Raw genomic sequence first — 26,201 nt, 5'->3', positions numbered from 1 at the left:
CATTGTACCTTACTCATGCCTCCAAAACCATGTCTTAATATTTCTGTTTCTCTTTTTTCCCTTATTATTACATTTTTGTTATTTTCTTATTTCATTTTTGTCTTTCTTGGGTAACCATTTCTAAGGCCAATTAAGCCTCCATGGTGGATATAATAGGGAAAAATGTTTTGTTCATCTCACATAAACCCACAATGACATGAAGGGCAAGAAGAAGGTTAGCTTTGGTCATTAATTTGAACTGAGCTTTTAGGCTCCATCTATGTTTCTGTTACGATGAAAATCTCTAGTTCTTCAAGTATCACAGGATCACAAAAAAGTAAGATGTTAGCAATAAACATCATTTTCAGAATATACGTACTTTTCCAAAAGAGTAAGGGCTGTGTTGGGATTCACCCGAAGGTACTTAGAGGCTGGCTGTCCGTAGTCAGCTAGGTAAGTTGACCAATCCCAAACCATGAACAAGTCAAGGAGCTAAGTGAGGAAATTAAGGAAAAGGTTAGAACAACTTTATTTTTTTACAACAACAAAGTATTACCCCAGCTAACACATATATAAAGTATATACCATTCTTGACCCACTTAAATGCTCTGCTTCTTCAATGGAACGAAACAAGAAACGTTATTTTTAAACTCTAATAACAACTCAATGAAAATAGCATATTCTATCTTTTCACTTTCAAAATTACTAAAATTAGAATAAGTTGCTTCTTTGATCAAATGGTTGCACTTTCAGAACACTAAAATAATGAAAACAGTATTATTAACATAGTAACACACACTGATTGAGACAACTTTTATGCATTATACAAATTGTACTTGGATAAATTTAATAAATAAAGCTGGTGCTGCTAACTAAAGAAGTTTAAAGAACTCAAATTGAGCCTTTTTCCTTCGAGGTTAAGTATGTTTACCTTTCAAAGAAGCTGTTTGCACCTAGACTTTTCCCAAAGTAATTTAAACCAAAAGCTCAGATAATCTCAATTAAGTGCATTAAACAACCTCTGCTGGATTCTGCCTGGTGAGAGATCCTTGGGAGTATTATGAAACGAAGGCTTCAGAACTCTGCCTGTTAACTCTGGGTTGAGTATTTTGTATAAATAAACAATAACAAAAAAAAAAAGGAAATGCTCTTGTTTTTCATAGTGTTTTAAAATTATCTATTTGCGTTATAATCTCCAGTTAGAATTGATGTCAAATATAGAAGTAATCTTTTAAAAGCAATGCCAGGCCTAAACCAAAGCACCCAACTCTCTATCCAACTTTAAGCCCCTAATCCCCTTTAAACCATTTAAAACCAACTTCCTATCCCTATTTGAATGGTTTCAGAAAGCTAAATGCTTCCTACCTTCCTTCGTTTTTTTTTGTATATTCTTACCTTTTTGTTTCAACTTTGTATGTAAGGAGTGTATTGGTTTTGTTTTCTTATGGAATATTTCCATTTACCCATAGGATATGTGAGCTAAACCACTGACTTAAGAAGAATAACACTTCTACGGTGATTCAAACTTAAGGAAAGGTTCAGGAAACTAGCTCTTCCTAAAAGAGGTTAAGAGCCTTGTCTGAGTCTCCCCATCCAATTGTGATTAGTAGAGATTTTCTTACAAAGGAAGAACATTCTACAAGGAAAATATTCACTACTAGAATTAAAAGTTATTTTATTTTCTTTCAAATAAAATGAGTTGAATCAATGGGAGGGAAATGAGAGTCTTCAAAGAATATTGAAGAATGCACTGACTGAAAAAAAAAAAGCTGTGCATTTACTTAAATTTTTTAAATTTTTGACTGTTGCTTAGTGACCAGCACATTTTTCCTTCCATTCACAAGAAGGAAAAGTTGAGAGTTTAGATGATGAAAGTATAAGTTGTTACAACTTCTCTGGAATGTGGTTTTTGTCATACTAATAGCTTCATCAAAACGGCTACTTCCTTTGACCCATTAATCCTATTTCTAGGAACCTAACTTGAGGAAACACTAACAAAGGAAAATAAAAATGCATGCATCAAGATACTAACCTTAAAAGTTTTGTGTTATCAAAAAACTTGAGAAAAAAACCTGAAATCACCTTACATCAAAAATCAAAATGTTAACAGTAAAAAAAAGCCTACCCAACTATAAGATGGATGCCATAGAGTTATTAAATTTGTTTACACAGATTTTAAAGTGGAAGATATTTATAACTGTTACTACTAAAATTACACAAAAACAGCAGGAGAGATAGTATAGCAAGTACGGCTTTGCATGTAGCCAAACTGGGTTCAATCCCCAGTACCGCATAGAGTCCCAACCATTCTCAGAAATGAACCCTGAGCAGAGCCAGGAGTAGTTCCTGAGCACAGCAGTGTGATCCAAAACCCCATAAGTAAATACACAGAATTACATAAAGCCCCAAAACACATTAGAAGACAATCTGAGAAAATGTCAAGAATGGTTGTTATTTGATGGTGGAATAAGCATGGTCTTCTTGTCTATTTTCATATTCCATAATAAATACATGTGAATTCTAGAGCTGGAAATAATGTTCAGATATGAGTGTCTGGGCATGTGCATAGTCAACAGAAAAGAATCACTAATATACAAATCTTCCCTCCTCTTCAACAGGCATTAACCATATGACCTTTGAAGACACTTTAAAAACACTTCTTTCGGAAGGCCATTGCAGTAGCACAGGATAGGGCATCTGTCCCCAGAATCCCATAATGCCAAGCTTTAATGCCAGGAGTGATTTCTGAGTGCAGGGTCAGGAGTAACCCCTGAGCACTGCTGGGTGTAGTCCCAACCCACCCCCAAGTTCATATTCTTGACTTTTTCTTAAAAAACTAATTCCATTCCACTTCTCTTCACTGTTGTCTTTTTCTCAATGAGTGTGTGGTTTAACTAGAGGAAGATGTGGAGGGCCATTCCAGGTTGGGGACCATGTGGTACTGTAGTTAACACATGCATGGAGAGTGTTCCAGTCCTTTGACCCACTTCTCTGAGCCCCCAATTTGTTGTTGACATGCTGTGAGCATGTGAGAGGTCTCATACACATACCTGACAATGGAGCAAATACACTTTAGCCTTGGTGCTCTAAGAGAGGCAGGGGCAAGACCCTCAGCTCGTGCACTTGGCAGCAGTGCTCACTGTGTTGTCACTTCCTTGATTGCAGAGTTTGGAAACATGCTTAATAGAGACTACACTCTTAGTTGAGGTGGTTCAAGTTAGAGTTTCATGTTTACAGGGGTTGCATTTACATATACAGTGCTCACATAAATACCTATCAAAGGGTATACTTGCTGGTCATGGGTCTGCACATTTTTTCCTTTGTGGCTACAACCAACTGTGCTCAAGGCATACTACTGAATCTGTACTCAGGTTCACTCCTGAGTACTTAGAGTTCAAACGTGGAGCTCAGGATAGAATTTGGGTCAAAAGCATGCAAGGCAAGTGTTGTATTCTCTTTTCAACCCTTGGCATGTCTAATTTTATTTGTGGTGCTGACACACACCTGGTTATGGCATAGCAAAAATCCCGTGATACCAGGGACCACAGTGAGCAGAGTGCCAAAATTTCTCAGTGCTTTTAGGATATCAAGGATTTAAATTCATGACCAATTGCTTTGCAAAGCAGGCACTCTAAGTCACAGTCTGTCATTCCTTTTGTTCCTTAAGTGCAATCACTTTTTCTCTTGGGCTGATATACCTTGGAGTGGGAAAGAAGCAATTCATTTAATATAAATCTACACCAAATCCAATTATGAATACAGAACAGGTTCTCAGAAGGCACAAAATGGGAATTTAGTTTTTTGTTTCTTTTTGGGAGATACCCTGAGGTGGTGCTCAGGAATCACTCCTAGTGGGTGGTAACACCAGGTAGAGGGGTTCAGGGGAGGGTAGCTGGTAGGGCTCAGGGGATTAATATCATATTGATGCTAGGGAATAAACCCAGGTCAGGTGCATGCAGGGAAGCACTTTACCTGCTCATCTCCAAACCATAATTTTTTAGCTACAGTAAATAATATACTAATTCTCACATATGGTCAGAAACCCATATGCAAATCTCTTAATACTAGAAATTGCAAGAACCAAAATATTTAATCTACTTGCTCAGAGAAAGACAAATCTAATCGACATGTCTTCAAATTTATTTTATTTAATTTAGTTGGTTTTGGGTTTGCGTTTTGGGTCCCAACTGGTGACACTCAGGGGTTTCTGCTGGCTATGCACTCAGAAATCGCTCCTGGCTTGGAGGACCATATGGGACACTGGGAGATTGAACCGCGGTCCATCCTAGGTTAGCATATGCAAGGCAAACACCCTACCTCTTGCGCCACAACTCCAGCCCCTTAATTTAGATTTTTTTTTTTAACTTTTTTGTCTTTTGGGTCGCATCCAGGACTACTCAGCATTTAACTCATGGCCCTGCATTTGGAATTAGTCTTGGTGGTACTTGGGGTACCATATGGAATTCCAGGGATCAAACCCAGATTGGCTGCATGCAGGGCAAATATTCTACTTGCTGTACTATTTCTCCAGCCCCCTTGCATTCATATTTATACTAATTATATACTATATAAGACTGCCCATATATGTATATAGGTATTTACATATATACAGTTAACTTGTATTAATATCGGAAATCTGTGTGCTTGTCCAGTGATGGCAAAGAAACATACTGCAAATGTGGTTAAAAGAATATTGGATTTACATTGTACTTGGCATCAGCCTTATAGGATTGAACAAGTAAAATCCCTGTCCTCAGAGTTTACAAGTACGGAAACTATGGATATAGATAGAAAACAAGGAATCAAGTAACCTTTTAATGTTATCGTGAAGAAAGTATTAAGGAAAAAGAGCAACTAATAAAATCCTAGTATGTGACAGTAATTCATGTCAAAGCTATTATGAAGCTAGTATTAAGAAACTACTGACTCTAGGGATATACCCTAGGAACACAAAAATACAATACAAAAATTCCTTCCTCACACCTATATTCATTGTTGCACTATTTACAATAGCCAGACTCCAGAAACCACCCAGATACCCTTCAACAGATGAATGGCTAAAGAAACTGGTACATATACACAATGGAAAATTGTGCAGCCATCAGAAAAGATGATGTCATGAAATTTTCCTATACATAAATGTACATGGAATCTATTATGCTGAATGAAATAAGTCAGAGGGAGAGAGGTAGACACAGAATAGTCTCACTCATCTATGGGTTTTAAGAAAAACGAAAGACATTTTTGCAATAATCCTCAGAGACAAAGAGAGGATGGCTGGAAGGTCCAGCTCATGACATGAAGCTCACCACAAAGAATGATGAGTGCAGTTAGAGAAATAACTACACTGAGAACTATCATAACAGTATGAATGAATGAGGGAAGTGGAAAGCCTGTCTAGAGTACAGGAGGAAGTGGGATGGGGAGGAGGGAGATTTGGTGATGGGAATGTTGCAAGATGGGGTGTTCTTTACATGACTGAAACTCAACTACAATCATATTTGTAATCAAAGTTTAAATAAAGATATTAATAAAAAAAGAAACTACTTACATTGGTAATAACTTCTGGCTCATTATTCTTAGCCCATGAATCCAAAGGCTCTCAACTACAATTTAAATTTTTTTGGTTGGTGTTTGTGGCCCACACCTGGTGGCGCTCAGGGGTTACTCCTGGCTCTGAGCTCATATATCGCTCCTGGCAGGCTCGGGGAACCATATGGGATGTTGGGAATCAAACCAGGGTTGATCCTGGGTCGGTTGCATGCAAGGCAAATGTCCTACCACGGAGGTATCGCTCCGGCCCCCTCAACTACAATTTAATAGTTATACCTCAAAGGATACATGAATGAAGGTTGAGAATGATGGTTTTAGTAAGCATACTACTTTACCACTCAGATTTCTCATTTCCAAGACTGTAATTTTTCCAAGCAAATAAAGCTGCATATAATAGATCTAAAATACATTCGAAACACAATAGTTATTAAGAAATAATGAACTTGGGGCCGGGAAGGTGGCGCTAGAGGTAAGGTGTCTGCCTTACAAGCGCTAGCGTAGGACGGACCGCGGTTCGATCCCCCAGCGTCCCATATGGTCTCCCCAAGCCAGGGGCGATTTCTGAGCTCATAGCCAGGAGTAACCCCTGAGCATCAAACGGGTGTGGCCCAAAAACCAAAAAAAAAAAAAAAGAAATAATGAACTTAATGGTATCAGGTCATTATTCAAGTTTACTTAGGAACTTTTCCCTCGAAAATCAGCACTCTATTAGTTACCTCATTGGGGAAGGGGAATGGTTGAACCACGCCCATTGATGATCAAAGGCTAGTCCCAGCTCAAGTGATCAGAAGTTGTTCCTAATGGTCCTTGTGGAAATATGTGATACTTGAGCATTCTATATGTATGTGCTTCAGCCACGTGAGCTATCTCCTTAGTTCCATTATAAACTACTTTGGTTTATGTTAACAGTTCTGTGAAAAGGACGAGTGTTGGTTTAAAAGCAAAGCAGGCGAGGCAAGTAAAAGATATCAAGGGTATCTGCATAGGAAAGGAAGAAGTCAAGCTTTCCCTGTTTGTAGATGACGTGATGCCATATTTAGAAAATCCTAAGGACTATACAAAGAAGCATCTAGAAACAAGAGATTTGTATAGCAAAGTGTCAAAGTACAAAATTAATATGCAAAAACCCACAGCTTTTCTGTATACAAATAAAGTAAAAGATTAAATAAAAAAAATTCCATGGGGCCGGAACGGTGGTGCAAGTGGTAAGGCATCAGCCTGTGCTAGCCTAGGATGGACTGCAGTTTGATCCCCCAACATCCCTTATGGTTCCCCAAGTCAGGAGCTATATCTGAGCACATAGCCAGGAGTAACCCCTGAGCATCACCAGGTATGCCCCCCCCCCAAAAAAAAAAAAAGAAAAAAAAATTCATTCACAATTGTACCTTAGAAAATCAAGTACTTTGGAACCAACTTAATGGTGAGAGATCTATAAATGATACTCAGAGGCTATTTCTGGCTTTGTCTGTTCTTGAGAGTGACTTTTGGGGACTATGTGTAGAGGTAGGGATACAAACCAAGTTGGTGAGATGCAAGGCAAGCACCTAAACCCTGGTATGATCTCTATAGATCCATGAGGGTGATTTTTAAAGAACTGGACTGTACTAGAGCCATATAGTTGGAAGGGGAAGGGAAGAGGAAGTAGTGGCAAGCACAACCAAGGACACTTTTGTTCCACTCAGAGACACTGTTTTGGGGACTGACTCTCACATTCAGTCAGATTTTTCAGAATGAACTATGACCTTAATGTCAGAAATAAATTGTGGAAAAACCTCACTTTCCTATCTCCAGCTACTGTTTCTTTTATACAGCACAGCATGAATGATACATATTATTAATTATATAAAATCACAGTCTTGTAGATAAACAAGAAGACATGATCCCAGCAAATGAATTCCTTAGTTAACATATATTGCTGAAATTCAAAGATGTAGATCAAACATAAAGAAAAAGAAAAATCATCAAGATTAACCAAAAGCAACTTTCCAGTTACTTATTAAAGGATAAAGCCAAGCATATTATAATAAAAATTACTATTAAGTTCTTTAAGTGGGTTTGTTCCAATAGTCAAGTTAAGTAATTCCTCCTTAAATCCTTTTGGGAAGTAAGCAAAGTATGGATCATATAAAAATGAATAACAAAATAATGTGCCTCAATTCTTTCTCATCATGATTTATAAGATTACCTAAAATTAGTATCCTAGCCTTCTGTTTCTAACCAAGGATTCAAAAATACCCTTCAGAGCTAATCTGATAACATACGGTGGACGTATGCCAATATTTGTGAGTTGAAATTTTCATTTCCTCAGTTCTCCTTATGTAGGCCAGCAAACAAAAAGATTCAGAGTAAGGAAAGAAACAGTTGCATGGGTGGTCCCATTTATGCTCAAAATAGTTGAATCACTTTAGAATCACTGAAGAATTCGTTTGTGTCAAAGCATTTAACTTGCTGACAGTTTCCCATCCTAAGTCTCACTCTGGACTACACAGGGAAGAAACCTGGGGTCTCAGACCTGTTGAGACCACTGTGCAAATGACAGAAAGCATCTAGGCCTACTTAAAACCATTCTATGGAACTCTTGAAATGACTTTTTGCCTTTGTAACAGTGAACCCAGAGTGCCAGGTCATTTTTTCCTTGAATCTGGTTTAGCTTTCTTTGTTTTGGGTCTTTTGGGTTTTGCTTTTGAAGCACCTCAGGGGCAGTGACCCAAAACAGAAGATAAATAAAGTTAAGCCAACCTCAAGAGAAAAGCAATTGGGGATACCAGGTTTGCTTTTGTAAATGTGAACAGTGACCAGGGGGCTAGGGTCAACCTTAGTCCCCCAAATTCCCCTTTCCAAACATCAAATCCACCTGGGACCTGGAAGATGTGGTACAGATTCCAAAGGTAAAATCAGGACATCATTTTTTCTTTTGCCTACAAAAAATCAAAAGGGCAAATGTTCCTAGAATGCTTTAGAAAATTCAACAACAAATCCTAAACCAAAATGTAGTTTTCAGGAAACAATAGGAGTAATTAAGTAATTGAGAGTCCAAAATTATTTAATTTTTTACTAGATCAATTTTTAACAAAACTTTAAAACACTGTAGTTACAAAATTGTTCATGATTGAGTTTCAGGCATACAACATGCTTCTCTCTCTCTCTTTCTCTCTCTCTCTCCCATTTCTCTCTTTATTTTCCTTTTCAATACTGTGGTCTGTACTATTGTTAATGAAAGGATACTATGCATATCATTTTATCTCTTTTCAGCACCTATTACTTATCCAGAGTGATCAGTTCCAACTATCATTTTATAGTGACCCCTTCTCTATCCTAACTGCACTGCTTCACTGTTTGTGACAAGCTTCCTACTATGAACTGGTCCTCGTGGCCCTCATCTATAATTGTCTCTGGTTATTATTACCATACTATTTTTTTATTTTTGTTATATCCCAAAAATGTTGTGAGATTATTCTATATCTATCCCTCTTCCCCTGACCCATTTCACTCAGCATAATACTCTGTATATCCATCCAGGTATAAGCAAATTTCATGACTTTATAAAATCCTTTTTGAGGGCCCAGAGAGATAGCACAGCGACGTTTGCCTTGCAAGCAGCCAATCCAGGACCAAAGGTGGTTGGTTCGAATCCCGGTGTCCCATATGGTCCCCTGTGCCTGCCAGGAGCTATTTCTGAGCAGACAGCCAGGAGTAACCCCTGAGCACTGCCAGGTGTGGCCCAAAAACAAACAAACAAACAAAAAAAAGCAACAAAAAAAATCCTTTTTGAAATGGTGTTGAAATCAAATGATGAGCTCTGCATGATTTTTAAAGAATATGTTTTTCCTGCTTCCCAACTAACTTATTTCTCCATATGGAAAACTCCAGGCAACACAGAGGCAAATTTCAATAGCAGCTAGAAAAGACCTGAACAAAAAACAGTAAGAAGTCATTTTGTGCTTTCACTGACTCCATTTATTGCCCTCCGGAGTTCAGTGCTCCCAGGTTAACTTTGGTCCCCAATATGCCAGGCCACTAAAACATAATCTGCCCCTCAGATGTCCCATTTGCCAAATATGTTCTTCACCAGCCTACAGCCCATATCTTTGTGAGCAGTAACTCTAAGCGATTTGTGCAGTTAGAAAGTTATTTAAAGGCCTTGGTCTTTTCCAGTCACTTCACTGACTATCATCAACATATAGATCATTCTGAAATTATCTCTTTTTTATGGTAAGCTATGGAGAAACCCTAGGTAAGTACTATGAGCATTTGAAATTCAAGGGGAAAAGGGAGCAAAGAGTAAAACTCACACAATTGGGTTTATCTGCATTTTGGGATCATAGTCATGGCTCTAATGACAGACAGATCAATACATATATGTGATTTTTGTGGTACTTTATTTTATTTTTGGTTTTTTTTGGGGGGGCATACCTGGGAAGGCTCTAGGGTTACTCCTGGCTATGTGCTCAGAAATCACTCCTGGCTTGGGGGACCATATGGGACCCCAGGAAATTGAACCTTGTCTGTCCTAGGTTAGCCTGTGCAAGGAAGATGCACTTCCACCCCGTGCTTTCTTTATTAAAATGGATTTCATCAATGAATACTTGATTAATAATCAAACAGGATATATCACAAAAACAAATATGCTGCTTCAACTTTCCCATTCCTATGAACAATCATATTAAATTCCTATTTATTTTTTTTAATATGGAATGCTTCACGAATTTGCATGTCATCCTTGTGCAGCGGCCATGTTAATCTTCTCTGTATCATTTCAATTTTAGACTCTGTGCTGCCAAAGTGAGCACCTATTTAGTTTTTAAAACTTTTTGTTGTTGTTTTTGGGCCACACTCGGTAGCGCTCAGGGATTACTCCTGGCTCTGCACTCAGAAATCACTCCTGGTAGGTTCAGGGGACCATATGGGATGCTGGACCCATATGGTCCGAATCCGGGTCCATCCCAGGTTGGTACGTGTGCAAGGCAAACACCTTAATGCTGAGCTATTCTCAGACTCCATGTTTTTAAAACATTTTATTGATCTCCTTTATTTTCCCTTTTTTTTTTTTTTAGTTCACACCCAGCATCGCTCATTGGCCAGTCCTGGCAAGCTCGAGGGACTATATAGGATGCCGAGATTCAAACCACCATTCTTCTGCATGCAAGGCAAACACCCTACCTCCATTCTATCTCTCTGGCCCCTTCCCTTTTGTGCTCAGGGGTTATTCCTGGCTCCATGCTTAGAAATTGCTCCTGGCAGGCACGGGGGACCATATGGGACGCTGGGATTCGAACTGATGACCTCCTGCATGAAAGGCAAATGCCTTACCTCCATGCTATCTCTCCGGCCCCTTCCCTTTGTTCTTATTGTGAAGATCCAAACTTGCACACTCTTGGTTTTGGTGCTCATGAATATTTTGGTGGCAGTGTCTATCCAAGTAGTTTATCCAGCAGGTTATCTCTTTGGCAAATAGTGTCCACTGAACAAATTTCTTGAGTTCACTTATTTCTTTTCTTTTTTGAAGGGGTGGGGGGGGTCAGGGCTTACTCCTATCTGGGCTCGAAGGATCATGTGAGGTGGAGTGGATAGAACATGAGTCAGTCAAGTGCAAGTGCCCTATTAACTGTACTACCCCAAAATTATTTTGTATGCCTTCTTTATTTTCAATAATACAGTATAGTGCTTTCCTCCTTTCCATTTGCTTTGTAAGGATCTTAGAGCTAGAACTTGTTTTACTTAATATTTATCTTTCCAATTGGATCGTTGCCTGGAATATTAGTATGTGCCAAGAAAATAATGCTTAGGAACTACACATATCTTTTAGCACAGAATTTTATGTCTACACTGAATCACATAGTACTTACTAAAAGGATAGCCTTACATGGTGACTACTAATAATAAGGAGCTCTGAATATTTTGGTAATACTCCATAATTATTCTGAAAGTTAAACACATTTAATGGCAGATTTAACATATGCTATAGAATGCACTATAATATTTCACAACCAAAGTTCTGCTCCTGAGATTATCTTTCATGAACGAGTAACACCACCATCCAACTAGCAAATAAACATTCCCAGGTCATACACTGAGCTTTCTGACCAAATTTATTACACCACTTGCCTTACTTACATAACAGGAATTATGTGATGACTCCCCAGTAAAGCTCAGACCTCCAATAAAGCACACCTTGAAGCTCATGATGAAAGGTATTCACCTGACTTTCAGTTCTCTATTATGAGTAATTTTGTTTCACTAAAGCTTTGAAGAAACAAGATCTGCTCGTATGAATTAACTTTGGAAGAATTTTAACAACAAAGGCAGACAATATGAATTAGTCAATAAAGAAAAATTGCATGCCAACATGGCTATTTTCCACAGTGCAGTTGTTTGAACAAAGAAAAAGGAGAGTAAATTATGGTTTCTCTACACACTCCTTTACAGTGTGATTGTTAAAAAAAAAGAACAAAAAGGGGGTTTGGAGAGATAGCATGGAGGTAAGGCATTTGCCTTGCATGCAGAAGGATGGTGGTTCGAATCCCAGCATCCCATATGGTCCCCCAAGCTTGCCAGGAGAGATTTCTGAGCATAGAGCCAGGAGTAATGAGCATTGCCAGTGTGACCCAAAAACAAAACAAAAGAAAAACTAAAAAAAAGAACAAAGGGGAGAAACAATCTTAGAACAATTTGTAAGAACCTAAGGGGATAGTTCAATCTCCAATGCCACCATGATTTTAAATTAGGCAAATAAAAAGTCCAATAGCTAACTCAATGGCTCAAAATGGCCTGCCTTGCACTTTGAGTTTTATGCCACCTATACATGCCCATCATGGTCCCTGCAGCTCTGGTGAGTCTATTTTGCTGTGACAGTGTATGATCAAGCACCAGAAGACAAGTGTGTGACCTAGATCAAGAGCCACAATTACAGGATGTTGTGAGTTATACCAGGAATGTGACACTGTAGAGTGCATTTAACACCACAACAACCATAACACCACAATGACCACAGTAAGTGATGCAATCAGAGCCTGAGAAAGCATAATTTAAATGAAACTTATATGGACCCCTACCAAGTCTCACAACCACCACATGGGCACCCAATAATCATAACAACAACAAGGGGAATATATGCCAAAAGAATCAATGAGAGAAGAAAAGTTAGGAGATTCTAACAGCTAGGTTAATTTAGTCTTCAATAAAACTTGTCCTATGTTTTATTATAAAGTTTTAGGAAGCCAAATCATATCTCTCTCTCTATATATATATATATATTTTTTTTTTTCCATCAAATACTGACTTTTGAAAAAACAAAGCTGAACTAAAGTGAAACCACAATATTCCAGTTCCCAAAGACAATTTATCATGCGAGTCATTAAAATGGAACTCAAGCCTATTGATAAGAGATGAGACAAATTAAGACATTGGATGCCAACAGTTTAAGTATGAAAAGGGGGCTGACTAGCTCTATAATACCTTGAAAGGCAGTGATAAGAAAATATGTTAGATTAAGTCCTGGTAGAAATCTTTGATGAAGGGACGGGAGGGATAGCATGAAGGGAGGGTGTTTGCCTTGCATGCAAAAGGATGGTGACTCGACCCCGAGCCTGCCAGGAGTGATTTCTGAGTGTAGAGACAGGAGTAACCCCTGAACATTGTCAGGTGTGACCCAAAAACAAAAACAAAAAAAAAAAAAAAGAAAGAAAAGAAATCTTTGATGAAGTGAAATAAATTTCAGACATATACTTTGTTTATTTAATTTTTAAAGATCTTATGTCCTAGAAAATAAACATAAATCCTTCACTATTTTTGCCTTAGATTTGTAAAAGAAGACAGAGTACCTTCGGAAAATTATTTTAACAATATGAAAATAAGGAAGATCTTTGTGGTCTCCATTCAAGAAGAATAGTATAATACTTAGATAAATACTGACACTTAGGGGACTCAGGTCTTCTTGCTATCTTGCATATCTTTTTACAGATTTTGGAATCTTTCCTCAAATGAGTTAAAAATACATGGACTCATTTACTTTTCTAGAATCTAAAAAAGCCTCATTTCTCTTATGAGAGACAATTTGTTAACCCCTAATTATCCAGCTACTTCCAAGCCTAATAGTACATGTAATTACTTTTCTTAGCTATAAAAATTTGGTCCACAAATATGTCAGCACACTTACTGCTTACTCTGCTTCAAAAGATAAATTTGTTTTCTACCCGCAACCTCGGGGCATAATTAAATATGAAAGAAAGAGCAGTTTTCTCACTACATTGGAGCTTATTCACTAAAGTAGGAGTAAAAGCATGTGGGCTGACTTTGGGGTCTGAGTGCTTAGGAAAATATTTCTGGGACAAAGGACAAAGACAGCGCTGATAATGACAGATAGCCAAATGAACACAAACTTAGTTAAGAAGCGTCTATTAGTAATTAACTTTTGGCATCACATTTTCATGATAACCTACAGCAGTCAAATACAAAAAGAGAAACTAAGTAAAACGAGCTTTTTTTAGTAAGAACTTTTCTTTTTTTTTAGGGGGGGGGGTGCAGGTCACACCATCCAGCAGTGCTCAGGTGTTGAGGCTTTGCACTCAGGAATTATTCACAGCAGGCTGGGATCTTTGGTGGGGGTACATCTAGAATGCCAAGGATCAAACCTGGGTTGGCCTCGTGTAAGCCAAATGCTCTACTCTCTTTACTATTGCTCTGCCCCCAAGAACTTATTTTCTTGGGAAGAAAAATAAAATCAGCAGAACAGAACGGATTGTGATCCAGGTCCTACCACCCTGGCATGATATGACCCTAGTCTATGGAAGTACAAGAAAAAATTCCTACCTGACCTCTGGATAACCTAAACAGGAAATTAGGACATTTCTAAGCAAACTAGGCTGTGTCATCCTGTTAAGATAATTGTTTCCACTGACACTTTGCATAAACATCTTATTCTGGGCCTTCAAGAGGGAACTCCAGCTTTAGTGTCTCTTCTTTGTAATACAAAAACCAGTCCCTGGCCTGGTGACTGCCAACACAATTGAGGAGGTAAAAAGTTGGCTGATAAATAAATAGAACAAAGAAGGGGAGAGAACAATAAATATACAGGTAAGAACGTGGCAAGTATTCTTTAAGTATTTAGAAATTACTTGGAAATAATTTTTAAAAGGACTATCAATCTTACCAAAAATCTGGGGAATATTCAAGAAAATATTCAATGACTTAAAGGAAATATTCAACTATTTATACACTACAATTTAAAAACAAAAATTTCCCCTACAATAAGTATTTATTTTTTATTTGATCATTTTCTTTCTCTCTTGCCTTTTTTTTTAATTGAGGCACCATAAATTACGATTCTGTTAAAAGAAGTCACTATTCTTCCACCTTCTGCTTTTCCTCCTTTGCAAACTCAATTCTGTATGCTGACACTCATGTTCTTGCTTGTCAATCCCTTCTATGTTTTGATTCCCTTACTATGTCCCAGGATCATTTTCAAATACTTGATATTTAGTTCTGATAGTTAGGAAGGGTTAGAAATCAGCACTGTTTGAGAAAAATCAATATCCTTCAATGTTCCATCTAATCCCTAAGAGTGTTTATATTTTACTAGGATAAGAAGAGTAGTTTCTTATGACACCAAGAGTTTTTTCTATCAATATCTTATAAATTTCCCTTTCAACTCAGCTGTTTTTAATCAAGCAACTTTCCCTTTAAATTAAGCATATAAGGAAGTTGCAAACTCTATGAGTTCCAACTTGTTTCTATAAAATGAAATGATTGTTTGCATTTGATAAACACTTCAGTACTAAAAACAACAAAATAATATCCATTCTTTGCATTCAAGGAGCTAATAAATGTAATAGAGAAACAGTCACAAAACTCAATAATGAACTAGCATGATAACTACATTGGTAGTTTATAGATTATTATTTCGATCTTGCTGGACATGGAGATGAGAAGTCAGTTTAAGGTTTTTAGGTGGCAATCAAACTGAGTCTTATAAAGAGATTAGCCAAAGGAAGGGTAGTGATTACTTTAAAGCAAGAAATGACACATCCTTAGAAAAACACAAGGATAGCCAGAGATAGCTCAGTGAGTTGAGCTCATATTTGCACGCAGGAAGGTTCATGTTTAATCCCTAACTGCACAGACCCATGAAAAACATCAGGAACAACCCTTAAGCATAGAGTATAAGTAGCCAATGACCACTTTCAGCATGGCCCAAAAGAAGGAAAAAGGGAGAAAAGAAAGAAAATACACAAAGATGAGAAACAGGAGTGCTGGAGTGATAGTGAAGCAAGCAGAGTGTTTGCCTTGCACACAGATAGCCTGGATTTGATTCCCAGCATCCCATACAGTCCCCTTGAACACTATCAGGAGTAATTCCTGAATGCAGAGCCAGGAGGAACTCCTGAGTACCACCGGGCATGGCTCTCAAAAAAATATATATAAGGAACAGTTGTGCTTATGGGAAGTGTCTGGCACTTTCCGTGTTGCTAAAGTGAAACGTGAGGAAGAGAGAAATATAAAACAAGCTAGGAAGGAAAACATGGCTGGGCTATTAAAAAGAATGGCTGTATTTCATCTTTAAGAAATTGAGGGGGGGGGTCACTGAAATGTTATATTTTATTCCCTCCCTTTTTCTCTTTCCCCTTGTTGTGATTAAGGGGAGATTCCATGTGCATGTTTGCATATACTCACTCACTCACACACACACACACACACACACACACACACACAGACACAGTTATGGTGTTTGCTGGAAGTTGAACGAAGCTTGCTGAGGTATGCACTGCTTTCTTGTAGTGCTTCAACACATGATCAATGGAGTTGCACTCTAACTGTTGTCAACATGCTATGGCTATACTACTTGCAAGATGAAGGTCGGTAGGGTGTCACTACAGTGTTCACACGCTGACTTACCAAGAGACTCTAATATCTGGCCATGGCACTGGTACAAGCTTGCCGATAATCATATTCCTTTATAGTGCTTATATACACCTAACAATGGAGTGGTCATAAAGCGACCTATGGCATCAGGGATGGCAGAACACAAGGGCTTTTAACTTAAGACCCTCTACTTGTAGTGCAAGCTTTCTACCCTATGCTATTTGCGAATGAAGGAAGAGAGATCAGTTAATAGTACTGGTCACATAGAATTTGGGAACTAATCCTGTTGAATAATCTACCTGCTAGTTAGATATAAACACAAGGCATATAGCAATTTGGGCCAGAGACCTGAGAAAAGTCAATGAGTTTACCCAAGCAAAGGGTATAGAGAGCAGTGTTTTAGTTTGTTTTTTTTTTTTTTTTTTTTTTTTGGTCACACCTGGCAGTGCTCAGGAGTTACTCCTGGTTCTACACTCAGAAATCGCTCCTGGCAGGCTTAGGGACCATGCTGGGATTTGAACCACCATCCTTCTGCATACAAGGCTAACACCCTACCTCTATGCTATCTCTCCAGCCCCTAGAGACCAGTGTTTTAAGAGTGGAAAATTCAGGGACACTAACTTTAGAAGGAGAGAAAGGAAACCACAAATAAAATAGAAAAGTAAAGTTAAAGGGAGTACAACTTGTGAAGAAGAGAGTGACCTCAAGAAGACACATGTAGAACAACAACAAAGAGCTTGCATCAGACTCAGATTCATGGTGAGTGCAAACCACATGGTAGACTGGCAAAAGCAGCCCCAACAATGGTATTGTGGCCTACCCATTCAAACAAGTCAAAGGCCAAGTAGGTAGAAGTTTACAAGGCCACAAATAATATACATTCTCCTGAGACCTCTAACATTGACAGTGACATAGAAAAGAAGCACCTGGGGCCAGAGAGATAGCATGGAGGTAAGGCGTTTGCCTTTCATGCAGAAGGTCATTGATTCGAATCCCGGTGTCCCATATGGTCCCCCGTGCCTGCCAGGAGCAATTTCTGAGCATGGAGCCAGGAGTAACCCCTGAGCGCTGCCGGGTGTGACCCAAAAACCAAAAATAATAAAATATAAATAAAACTTAGAGCAGAAATTAATGAACTGGACATTCAAAATAAAAAAAAAAAAAACAATCCAAAAGATTATTGAAAGTAAGAGTTGGTTCTTTGAAAAAACAAAAAGCAAGATTGATAAACCACTAAGACAGGGGTGGTGAACACGCGGCTCTCGAGCAACATGTGGCTCCCAGCCAAAATTAATGCGGCTCTTTGCCTCTTATCATTATTTTGTATACTGTGGCTCTTTACCAAGTTTGGATTTTGTTCTGTTGCTTCTGAGGAGGGACCTCTGAAGAGAGATCTCCGAGCGCGGAGTCCCGCCCCCAGGCTGCGTCATCCCGTCTCCCATCCCTCGGAAACAACTGCACGGGCCAGCGAGTGGGGCACCCGTGTGTCATATGTTGGGTAACATCTTGCCATTAGTTCTTAGTGTGGAGGAACGCAGCACACCCTCACCATCACTGCAGGATCTTGACCCTCACTCAAAATGGCAAAATGCAATATGTGTTTAATAGATTATTGTTAAAATTAGATGCTTTTGTGTGAGTGGTTGTCTGTTTTGGTAGGTCACTGTGTGGTGTGGCTCTCTGACTCTCACAGTTTAAAATTTTGGTTCTTTGTGTCAAACTTGTTCGCCAGCCCTGGACTAGGAAGAAACAAAGAGAGAAACTTAATAAAACCAAATCAAAAACTGAAAAGGAGGACACTGCAGCAGATACTACAGAGAATCAAAAGATAATCAGATTACTTTGAGAATCTTTATGCCACAAAATAAGAGAACCTGGAAAAAAATGGATAAATTCTTAATACTCCTAAAACCTCCCAAGGATGAACCAAGATGATCATGAATACCTGAACAGACTGATCACTATTGAGGAAATTAAAATGGTAATCAAAAGGCTTCCCCAAAACAAAAGCCTAGGCCCAGATGGATTCAGTAATGAATTCTTTCAAAACTTCAGAGAGCAGGGATGGAGGGAGGACAACACTAGTGGTGGCAATGGCCCTGATTCATTGTCACTATGTACCTTAAATATTACTGTGAAAGATTCATAATTCACTTTGATCACAATAAAAATTATTAAAAAAAAAGAAAAAATATATTAAAACAAAGCAACATCTTGTCTGCAATGTAGACAATTGGTCTACATTGGTTCAGGAAAAACTGTATGTCTATATGTATAACACATATTAATAAAATACAGAGAAAAGACAGAGAGAAAAGAAAAACTTTAGAGAGGACTAACTGCCAATCTTTTTCAGGTTCTTCCAAGATACTGAAAAAATAGAAACATTCCCAAAGCGTTTTTATGAAGCTAACATCACTCTGATATAAAAAATAAAGACATCATTAAAGAGATTTATAGGCCAATATCATTGATAAACATAAATGGAAAATTCTTAATGAAATACTAACAAGTAGAATCCAACAACTCATCAGGAAGGTTATATACCATGACAAAGTATGATTCACTCCAGATATTGAAGGAGGTTTAACATATGGATGTCAATATATAAACCATATCAATAAAAGAAAAAATAAAAACCATGTAATCACAGCAATAGATTCAGAGAAAGCATTTACAAGGTCCAGCATCCATTCATGGTAAAAACTCGCAACAAGTTGGTAAGTGGAGGAACTTTCTGCGAGATAGCCAAAGCCATTTATCACAGCTCTAGCAAACATTATACTCAATGGAGGAAAACTAAAAGCCTTTCCTCTGGGATCTGGCACAAGACAAGGTTGCCCCCTCTCACAATTTCTATTCAATATAGTACTGAAAGTACTTGTCATAGCAATTAGGCAAGCAAAGATATTTAGGGTATCCAGAAAGGAAAAGAAGTCAAGCTCTCACTATTTGCAGTGATATGATACTATATTTAGAAAATTCTAAAGACTACCAAAAAACTTCTAGAAACAATTGATTAGCATATCAAAGTGGCAGGCAACAAAATTAATACACATAGTACATGGCTTTCCTATATACAAATAATGTTAGGGAAGAGACATTTAAAAAATATCTCATTCACAATTGTGCCTCAGAAAATCAAGTGCCTTGGAATCAACCTAACAAATAAATACAAGAACTACATAAACAAAATGACAAAATACTATTTCAAGAAATAAATAGTGAGAACATGGGGAAATGGAAACATCCCTTACTTATGGTTTGGGAGGATTAACATCATTAAAATAGAAATACTCCCCAAAGCATTGTACAAATTCAATGCAGTTCCTATAAGGATACCCAAGATGTTTTTCAAAGAAATAGTTCAATCAGGGGCCGGAGAGATGGCATGGAGGTAAGGCGTTTACCTTTCATGCAGAAGGTCATCGGTTCGAATCCCGGCGTCCCATATGGTCCCCCGTGCCTGCCAGGAGCAGTTTCTGAGCACAGAGCCAGGAAAAAACCCTGAGCACTGCCGGGTGTGACCCAAAAACCACAAAAAAAAAAAAAAAATAGTTCAATCTGGGGCCGGAGAGATAGCATGGAGGTAAGGCATTTGCCTTGCATGCAGAAGGTTGGTGGTTTGAATCCTGGCATCCCATATGGTCTCCTGACCCTGCCAGGAGTGACTTCTGAGCATAGAGCCAGGAGTAACCCCTGAGCGCTGCCCTGTGTGGCCCCCCCCCAAAAAAAAAGTTCAATCTCTTCTGAAATTCATAGTGAATTTATAAACAATAGAACAATAAACCTTCACGAATAACTAAACCACTCCTTGGGAAAAAGAACATGGGACGTCACCTTTCCCAACTTCAATCTGTACCACAAAGCTGTTGTAACTAAACTACATAGTATTGGAATAAAGACAGACTCTCAGATTAGTGGAACAGAATTAAAATCCTGAGACAGATCCCTAGGTATACATTAATGTTTAATGAAGGAGTAAAAAATGTGATGTGCAGCAAGGAAAGCCTCTTCAACAGGTAGTGCAGAGATATCTGGTCAGCTGTGTGCAAGAAACTGAACTCAGACCACTTGCTGACACCCTGCACAAAGGTCAAATCAAAATGATTTGAAGACTTTGATATCAGACCTGAAAACAAAAGGTATAAAAAGAAAAAATAGACAGAACTCTTCATAATATTGAAGCTAAAGGTATCTTTAGGGATGAAACACCACTGTCCAAGCAAATAGAAGCAAAGATTCACAAATAGAACTATATTAAGAAGTTTCTTTACCTCAATAGAAATGAGGACCAGAATACAAAGACCACAAATACAGTAAGAGAAACAATTAACTGAATACCCAGGTGATAAAGAATTAATATCTAAGATATACCTAAGGCACTAGTAAGTGCCTTACTTACTTACTAACCCTATCAACAAATGGGAAGAAGAGATAAACAGATATTTCCTCAAGAAGAAATCCAGATGGCCAAAGGCACATGAAAAATGTTCCACATCATTAATCATTAGGGAGATGTAAGTCAAAACAACAGTGAGGTATCATCATCTCACATCATAGTATGACACACATCAAGAACAAGTGCTGGCCGGGCGGTGGCGCTAAAGGTAAGGTGCCTGCCTTACCTGCGCTACCCTAGGACGGACCACGGTTCGATCCCCCGGCGTCCCATATGGTCCCCCAAGCCAGGAGCGACTTCTGAGCGCATAGCCAGGAGTAACCCCTGAGCGTCACCGGGTGTGGCCCAAAAACCAAAAAAAAAAAAAAAAGAAAAAGAAAAAAAAAAAGAACAAGTGCTGGCATGGATGCAGGAAGAAAAGGAACTCTTGGGGCCGGGCGGTGGCGCAAGAGGTAAGGTGCCTGCCTTGCCTGCGCTAGCCTTGGACGGACCGCGGTTCGATCCCCCGGTGTCCCATATGGTCCCCCAAGCCAGGAGCAACTTCTGAGCGCATAGCCAGGAGTAACCCCTGAGCGTCAATGGGTGTGGCCCAAAAACCAAAAAAAAAAAAAAAAAAAGAAAAGGAACTCTTATTCACTACTGATGGGAATGTTGACTAGTCCAGCCTTTATGGAAAATAATAAGACATTCCTCAAAAAACTAGAAATTGAACTCCCATATGAAACAGTAATAGTGCTCCTGGGAATATATACTAGGACTCCCAAAACACAATTCAGAAAAAGCATCTGGATTCCTATGTTGATTGCAGTACTATTCACAATAGCCAGACTCTGGAAACAACCCAAGAACCTGAGGACAGACAAGTGCATAAAGAAACTGGTACACAATGGAATACTATGCAGCTGTTGAAATAAACAGTCATGAAATGTGCTTATATATGGGTAGATATCGGGAGTATTATGCTGAGCAAAATGAGTCAGAAGAGAGGAATAGACATAGAATAATCACAATCATTTGTAGGATATAAAATAATATGGTAATACCCAAAGACAATAAAGACAAGAACCAGAAAAATGATCCATGGTAGGAAGCTTGAAACAGAGAGCAGGGGTACAGTTAGAGCAGAGAAGGGACCACCATGACAGTAATAGTTGAGAATGATCACTCTGGAAAAGAACTGGGCTGAAAGGAGTAAGCAATATCAATATCTGATTTTAAAAATTCTAAGTATTATAATAATTACTAGAAAGGAAGATAAGTGAAGTATACATGGGACCTCTCTGAACTATATATTTCTTGTGTCTATAAATTTCTTAAAAGTAAAAATGATTCAGAGGTACAGGCTTGTTAAGGTGCAAATGCTACAGATCCCAGTTGGAGCCCTGGCGCCACAAGGTACCCCAAGCACTGCCAGTAACAACCCCCTTGAGTGGTCCAAGTGTCCCCTCTCCAAACAGTGATCCTATACTGTTCAGATTATATAATGTCTGCTTGTTTTTTAAAAAGCATCTTTGAGGCTGATTTTCCAAGGACGACATAGTTTTAACCTTTATTTTAAAAATAATTACAAGAATAGGGTCAAACATTTTAAGTCAATAACTGAATACTAGCATCTGTTAAATAAATACTTGGGAGTACATAAACTTCCAGCATACTTGAGCAAAAAGGACAAAAGAGCAACTCACTTGAGTTCAAACTAATCGTTTATAATCTAGGCTCTCCCAAAGGGCAGCATACTTTTCGAATATCTGGATCCTAAGGTAAACTTTGAAATGCCTGGTCTTGTTATATTCAAGAGTAAACCCAATACATCTTCCTTTAATTCTTTAGTACTTAAAATGAATTTAGAATTGTCAGAGGAGAAAATGCTTGCTGGAGGAGCTGTGTGAACAAGCTTGTTGTCCTGCTACTGTAGCTACTCAAGAATTCAGATACTACAACTCTGGCAAATCCTATTAATACTTTAAGAAGTCAAAGACTTTAAAACTTCTAAAGAAAGTTCCTGTGAAGAAGTCACAGGAGCAAGTTTAAGCAAGCACAGTGTGTATACAACAGAGTAACAAATATAATACAAACAAAAGAAGATTTATTTAATTATAGTGGAAATAATTGTTATTTAAAAGTATCTTCTTCCTCATCATAAAAGAATAAACTGGACTAGTGGCAAAAGAATTGTATGTTATGATGCATTAAGATTAGAAACAGAAGACAGAAATTTCAAAGTCAAGTCCTGGCAGTCGCCCAGTCTCTGTGTCAAGAATTATGGCCAAACAATTCCTTTATAACTTCCAAGGCTTATCCATGTCCCTGTAGGTAGTTGTTCATTTTGAGTTAAATATAGTATATATTTATCAGGGTTTTCCTATCTTTCTATGAGGACATTGTATTTGATTTCTTTCCTGGACTTTGCTACCATTTGGGGATATGGTAAGTAGGGGTTATCTGACCCTGTAGAATGTGACCGTTGGTGGGGGGCAGCAGAGGAACTAGAAGGAGAGTGCGGGGCACCTTTCTTTTCATACTGTGAAAGTGTCAGCACTATATTCTGGTGGCTCACCATGATGGAGAGCAGTATTGTTATTCTAATAAGTACAGAGAAGGAATGGCAAGCTCCCAACGGATCCCTAATTAGAGCAATGAGGATTAAACATGCCATGAAGAAGGTGTTTCCCAGAAGCAAGCTGTACATTTTTACTCACAGATTTCATGAAACCACAAGAAAAAATTAGCTGAAAAAGTTCAGGAAATAATTACTCAGTGTCATGTAGTAGTTATTATAAGAAACAGAACTCCATTCTGTGTATAAAAGAGCTAATATGATGACTTTGTTGGTATCCATGAAGATTTCTTACAAAGCAGTGTTCTGTTACATACACTAGTCAAATATTTCGCTAAGTTTCTCCTCACATTCCTGAAGTTCTACCCTTTGGTTAAGAAATCTTCTAGGATGCCAGAAAGATAATACAGGAGGTTAAATGCTAAACTTTTGTGTAGCTGATGCCAGCTGGAATTCCATGCACCACCTATGGTCCTGAGCACTGCAGGGGTTATTCCTGAGCACAGAGTCTGGCTGGAATAGCCCCTGAGACCACCAGGTGTGCCTCCAAAATAAAAAAAAAAACATAATTAAATCAGATGGGACAAGAGAGATATTACAGGGGCTGGCTAATGTGTTTGCCTGGCATGCAGCTGATCCCACTTCAATCTGCAGCACCAGAGATGGGCCTTAGAGCACTGCCAGGGTCACAAAATAACTTTTAAAAATGTGTTCTTTGGCGAAGGGCACATCCAGCAGTACTTGGGGGTTACTCCTGGTTCAGTGCTCTGGAGACCATATGTGGTACTGGGATTTAAATCAGGGTGGGGTGTATACAAGGCAAGGGCCTTAATCTTTGTACAATCTCTGGTCCTAAAAATGAATGTTAATATAAAATCAAAGAAGCAGTAGCAGAAAAATATATATAAATATATATTTATGTGTGAAACACCTCCCTAGCCTGGTAAAGAGAACTTGTGGTCAAATAAAACAGATCAATTGAACAAATTAGCTTACTTTCTCTCGTGCCCCCCCCCACTTTGTTAATTTTGTTAGGGGGCCATATCCAGCAGTGCTTAGAACTTACTCCCTGCTCTGTGCTCAGGGATCACTCCTGGCAGCACTTGAGAAACCATATGCAATGCTGAAAATCAAACAAGACAAGAATACACTGTACTCTCAGATTCCTCTTTTAATAGGTATTTACACCTAAGTTAACTTGTAAACTAAACTAAGTAAACAAACATTTTCTGAAAGAAGGATCATAGAACTTTCTTCCTGTACAACACTTTATTACTAAATACTTCTTTTGGAGGGTTATACACAGCAATTCTCAGGGCTTACTCCTGGCTCTGTGATCATGGGTCATTCACAGTGGGGTTTGGGTCCACATAGGGTGCCAGCAATTGAACTCGGGTCATATACAAACAAGGCAAGCACCCTGCCCACTGTTCTCTCTCTGGACCTCTAATACTAATTTCTTTGTGAAAATTTTAGATTTGTTGTAAGGTTCAAATTTTGAAAAATATTAGATTTTCTATTTTACAGAAATGTGCAATTATTTTAAAAAAAAAGGCGCATCACCTAAACTTCTTTTTTCTTCTCTTTTCTTTCTTTTGTGTGGAGAGAGAGAGAGAGAGAGAGAGAGAAGAGAGAAAGAGAGAGAGGAGAGGAGAGGAGAGGAGAGAAGAGAGGAGAGCGAAGCGAGAGAGGAGAGAGGAGAAAGAGAGAAAGAGAGAGAAGAGAGAGGAAAGGAGAGGAGAGAGAAGTGAGAGAGGAGAGAAGAGAGGAGAGAGAGGAGAGGAGATAAGTCATCCTACACTTCTTATTAATAGGAGATTATTTATATCACAAAAACTTAATTTTTCCTATTAGGATATCTGTCCTTTTAATTTTCTCTCATTTCATTTATAATATATGCATGCTATTAGTAAGGGATAAAAGTCACAGTATATCCTTTCTCTCCAAGTATGCATATAATGACTTTATAATAAAATAAACACGACAATTCACTGAAAACCTGACAACTCTTAGGATTTGACTTTCACATGAGCTGGTATTTTAATTTCCCACTAAATCTTTTCCTTTGTCATGAGCAATCCTGTGTTACCATTTTATGCTCTTAAAAAACAAGTTATTCTTTATGATGGTTTGCTGAAGCTAAGTAGCATTAATTCTTTAGTAATTATCATCCTTTATAAGATTCACTAAATTACTTTTTAAAAGGAAATTCAAACAATTATTTTTAAAATTCACTGTTTCTATCATATTTTATTATTTTTATTTAAATGTTTAAGATTATTTAGCTACTGATCAGCATATCTGCTTTCTATGCTAGCCCTCTATTTTAATTATGTAGTTTTAGGAATCCATAGATTAATATAATACAATTGTGATAAAAATAAATTCAGTGTTTTATTTTTTGTTTTTTTTTTGGGGGGGTACGGTTTTGGGTCACACTCGGCTGCACTCAGGGGTTACTCCTGGCTCTACCCTCAGAAATCGCTCCTGGCAGCCTCGGGGGACCATATGGGATGCCGGGATTCAAACCACCGTCCTTCTGCATGCAAGACAAATGCACTACCTCCATGCTATCTCTCTGCCCCCCCACCCCAGTGTTATTATTTTATTTATTTATTATCAGTTTTGGTGCCACACCAGGCTGTGCTCAAAGCTTACTTCCGGCTCTGCACTCAGGAATCACACCTGGAAAGTTTGGGGAACCATATTGCGGTACCAAAGATTAAACTTGGGTTGTGCAAGGCAAATTAAAATTATTTATTAAAAGTTAAGAAGGTAGTTCAAAGGAGTTGAACACATGCTTTGCATGCTGGAGCCCTGGCTCAATTCCTGGTATTACATGGTTCCCCAGTA

At 38.3% G+C, this 26,201-nt stretch overlaps 1 protein-coding gene and 1 non-coding gene across 2 annotated transcripts in view; both read right to left on the bottom strand.

Annotated features, from left to right (window-relative positions):
• Positions 1-26,201, bottom strand: part of EXOC6 (exocyst complex component 6) — a 165,161-nt gene that overhangs the window by 2,276 nt on the left and 136,684 nt on the right. Inside the window, exon 21 of the mRNA XM_049790835.1 lies at positions 359-471. Within this exon, the coding sequence (XP_049646792.1) occupies positions 359-471 (113 nt within the window). The remainder of the gene's footprint in view (positions 1-358; positions 472-26,201) is intronic.
• LOC125995408 (U6 spliceosomal RNA) lies at positions 10,216-10,322 on the bottom strand. The gene has a single exon (XR_007490943.1). It is a non-coding gene; the product is annotated as a U6 spliceosomal RNA (small nuclear RNA).

This window comes from Suncus etruscus, chromosome 17 (assembly GCF_024139225.1).
Source record: "Suncus etruscus isolate mSunEtr1 chromosome 17, mSunEtr1.pri.cur, whole genome shotgun sequence".
In the NCBI taxonomy this organism is placed as follows: domain Eukaryota; kingdom Metazoa; phylum Chordata; class Mammalia; order Eulipotyphla; family Soricidae; genus Suncus; species Suncus etruscus.
This window is presented reverse-complemented; position numbering and strand designations above follow the sequence as displayed.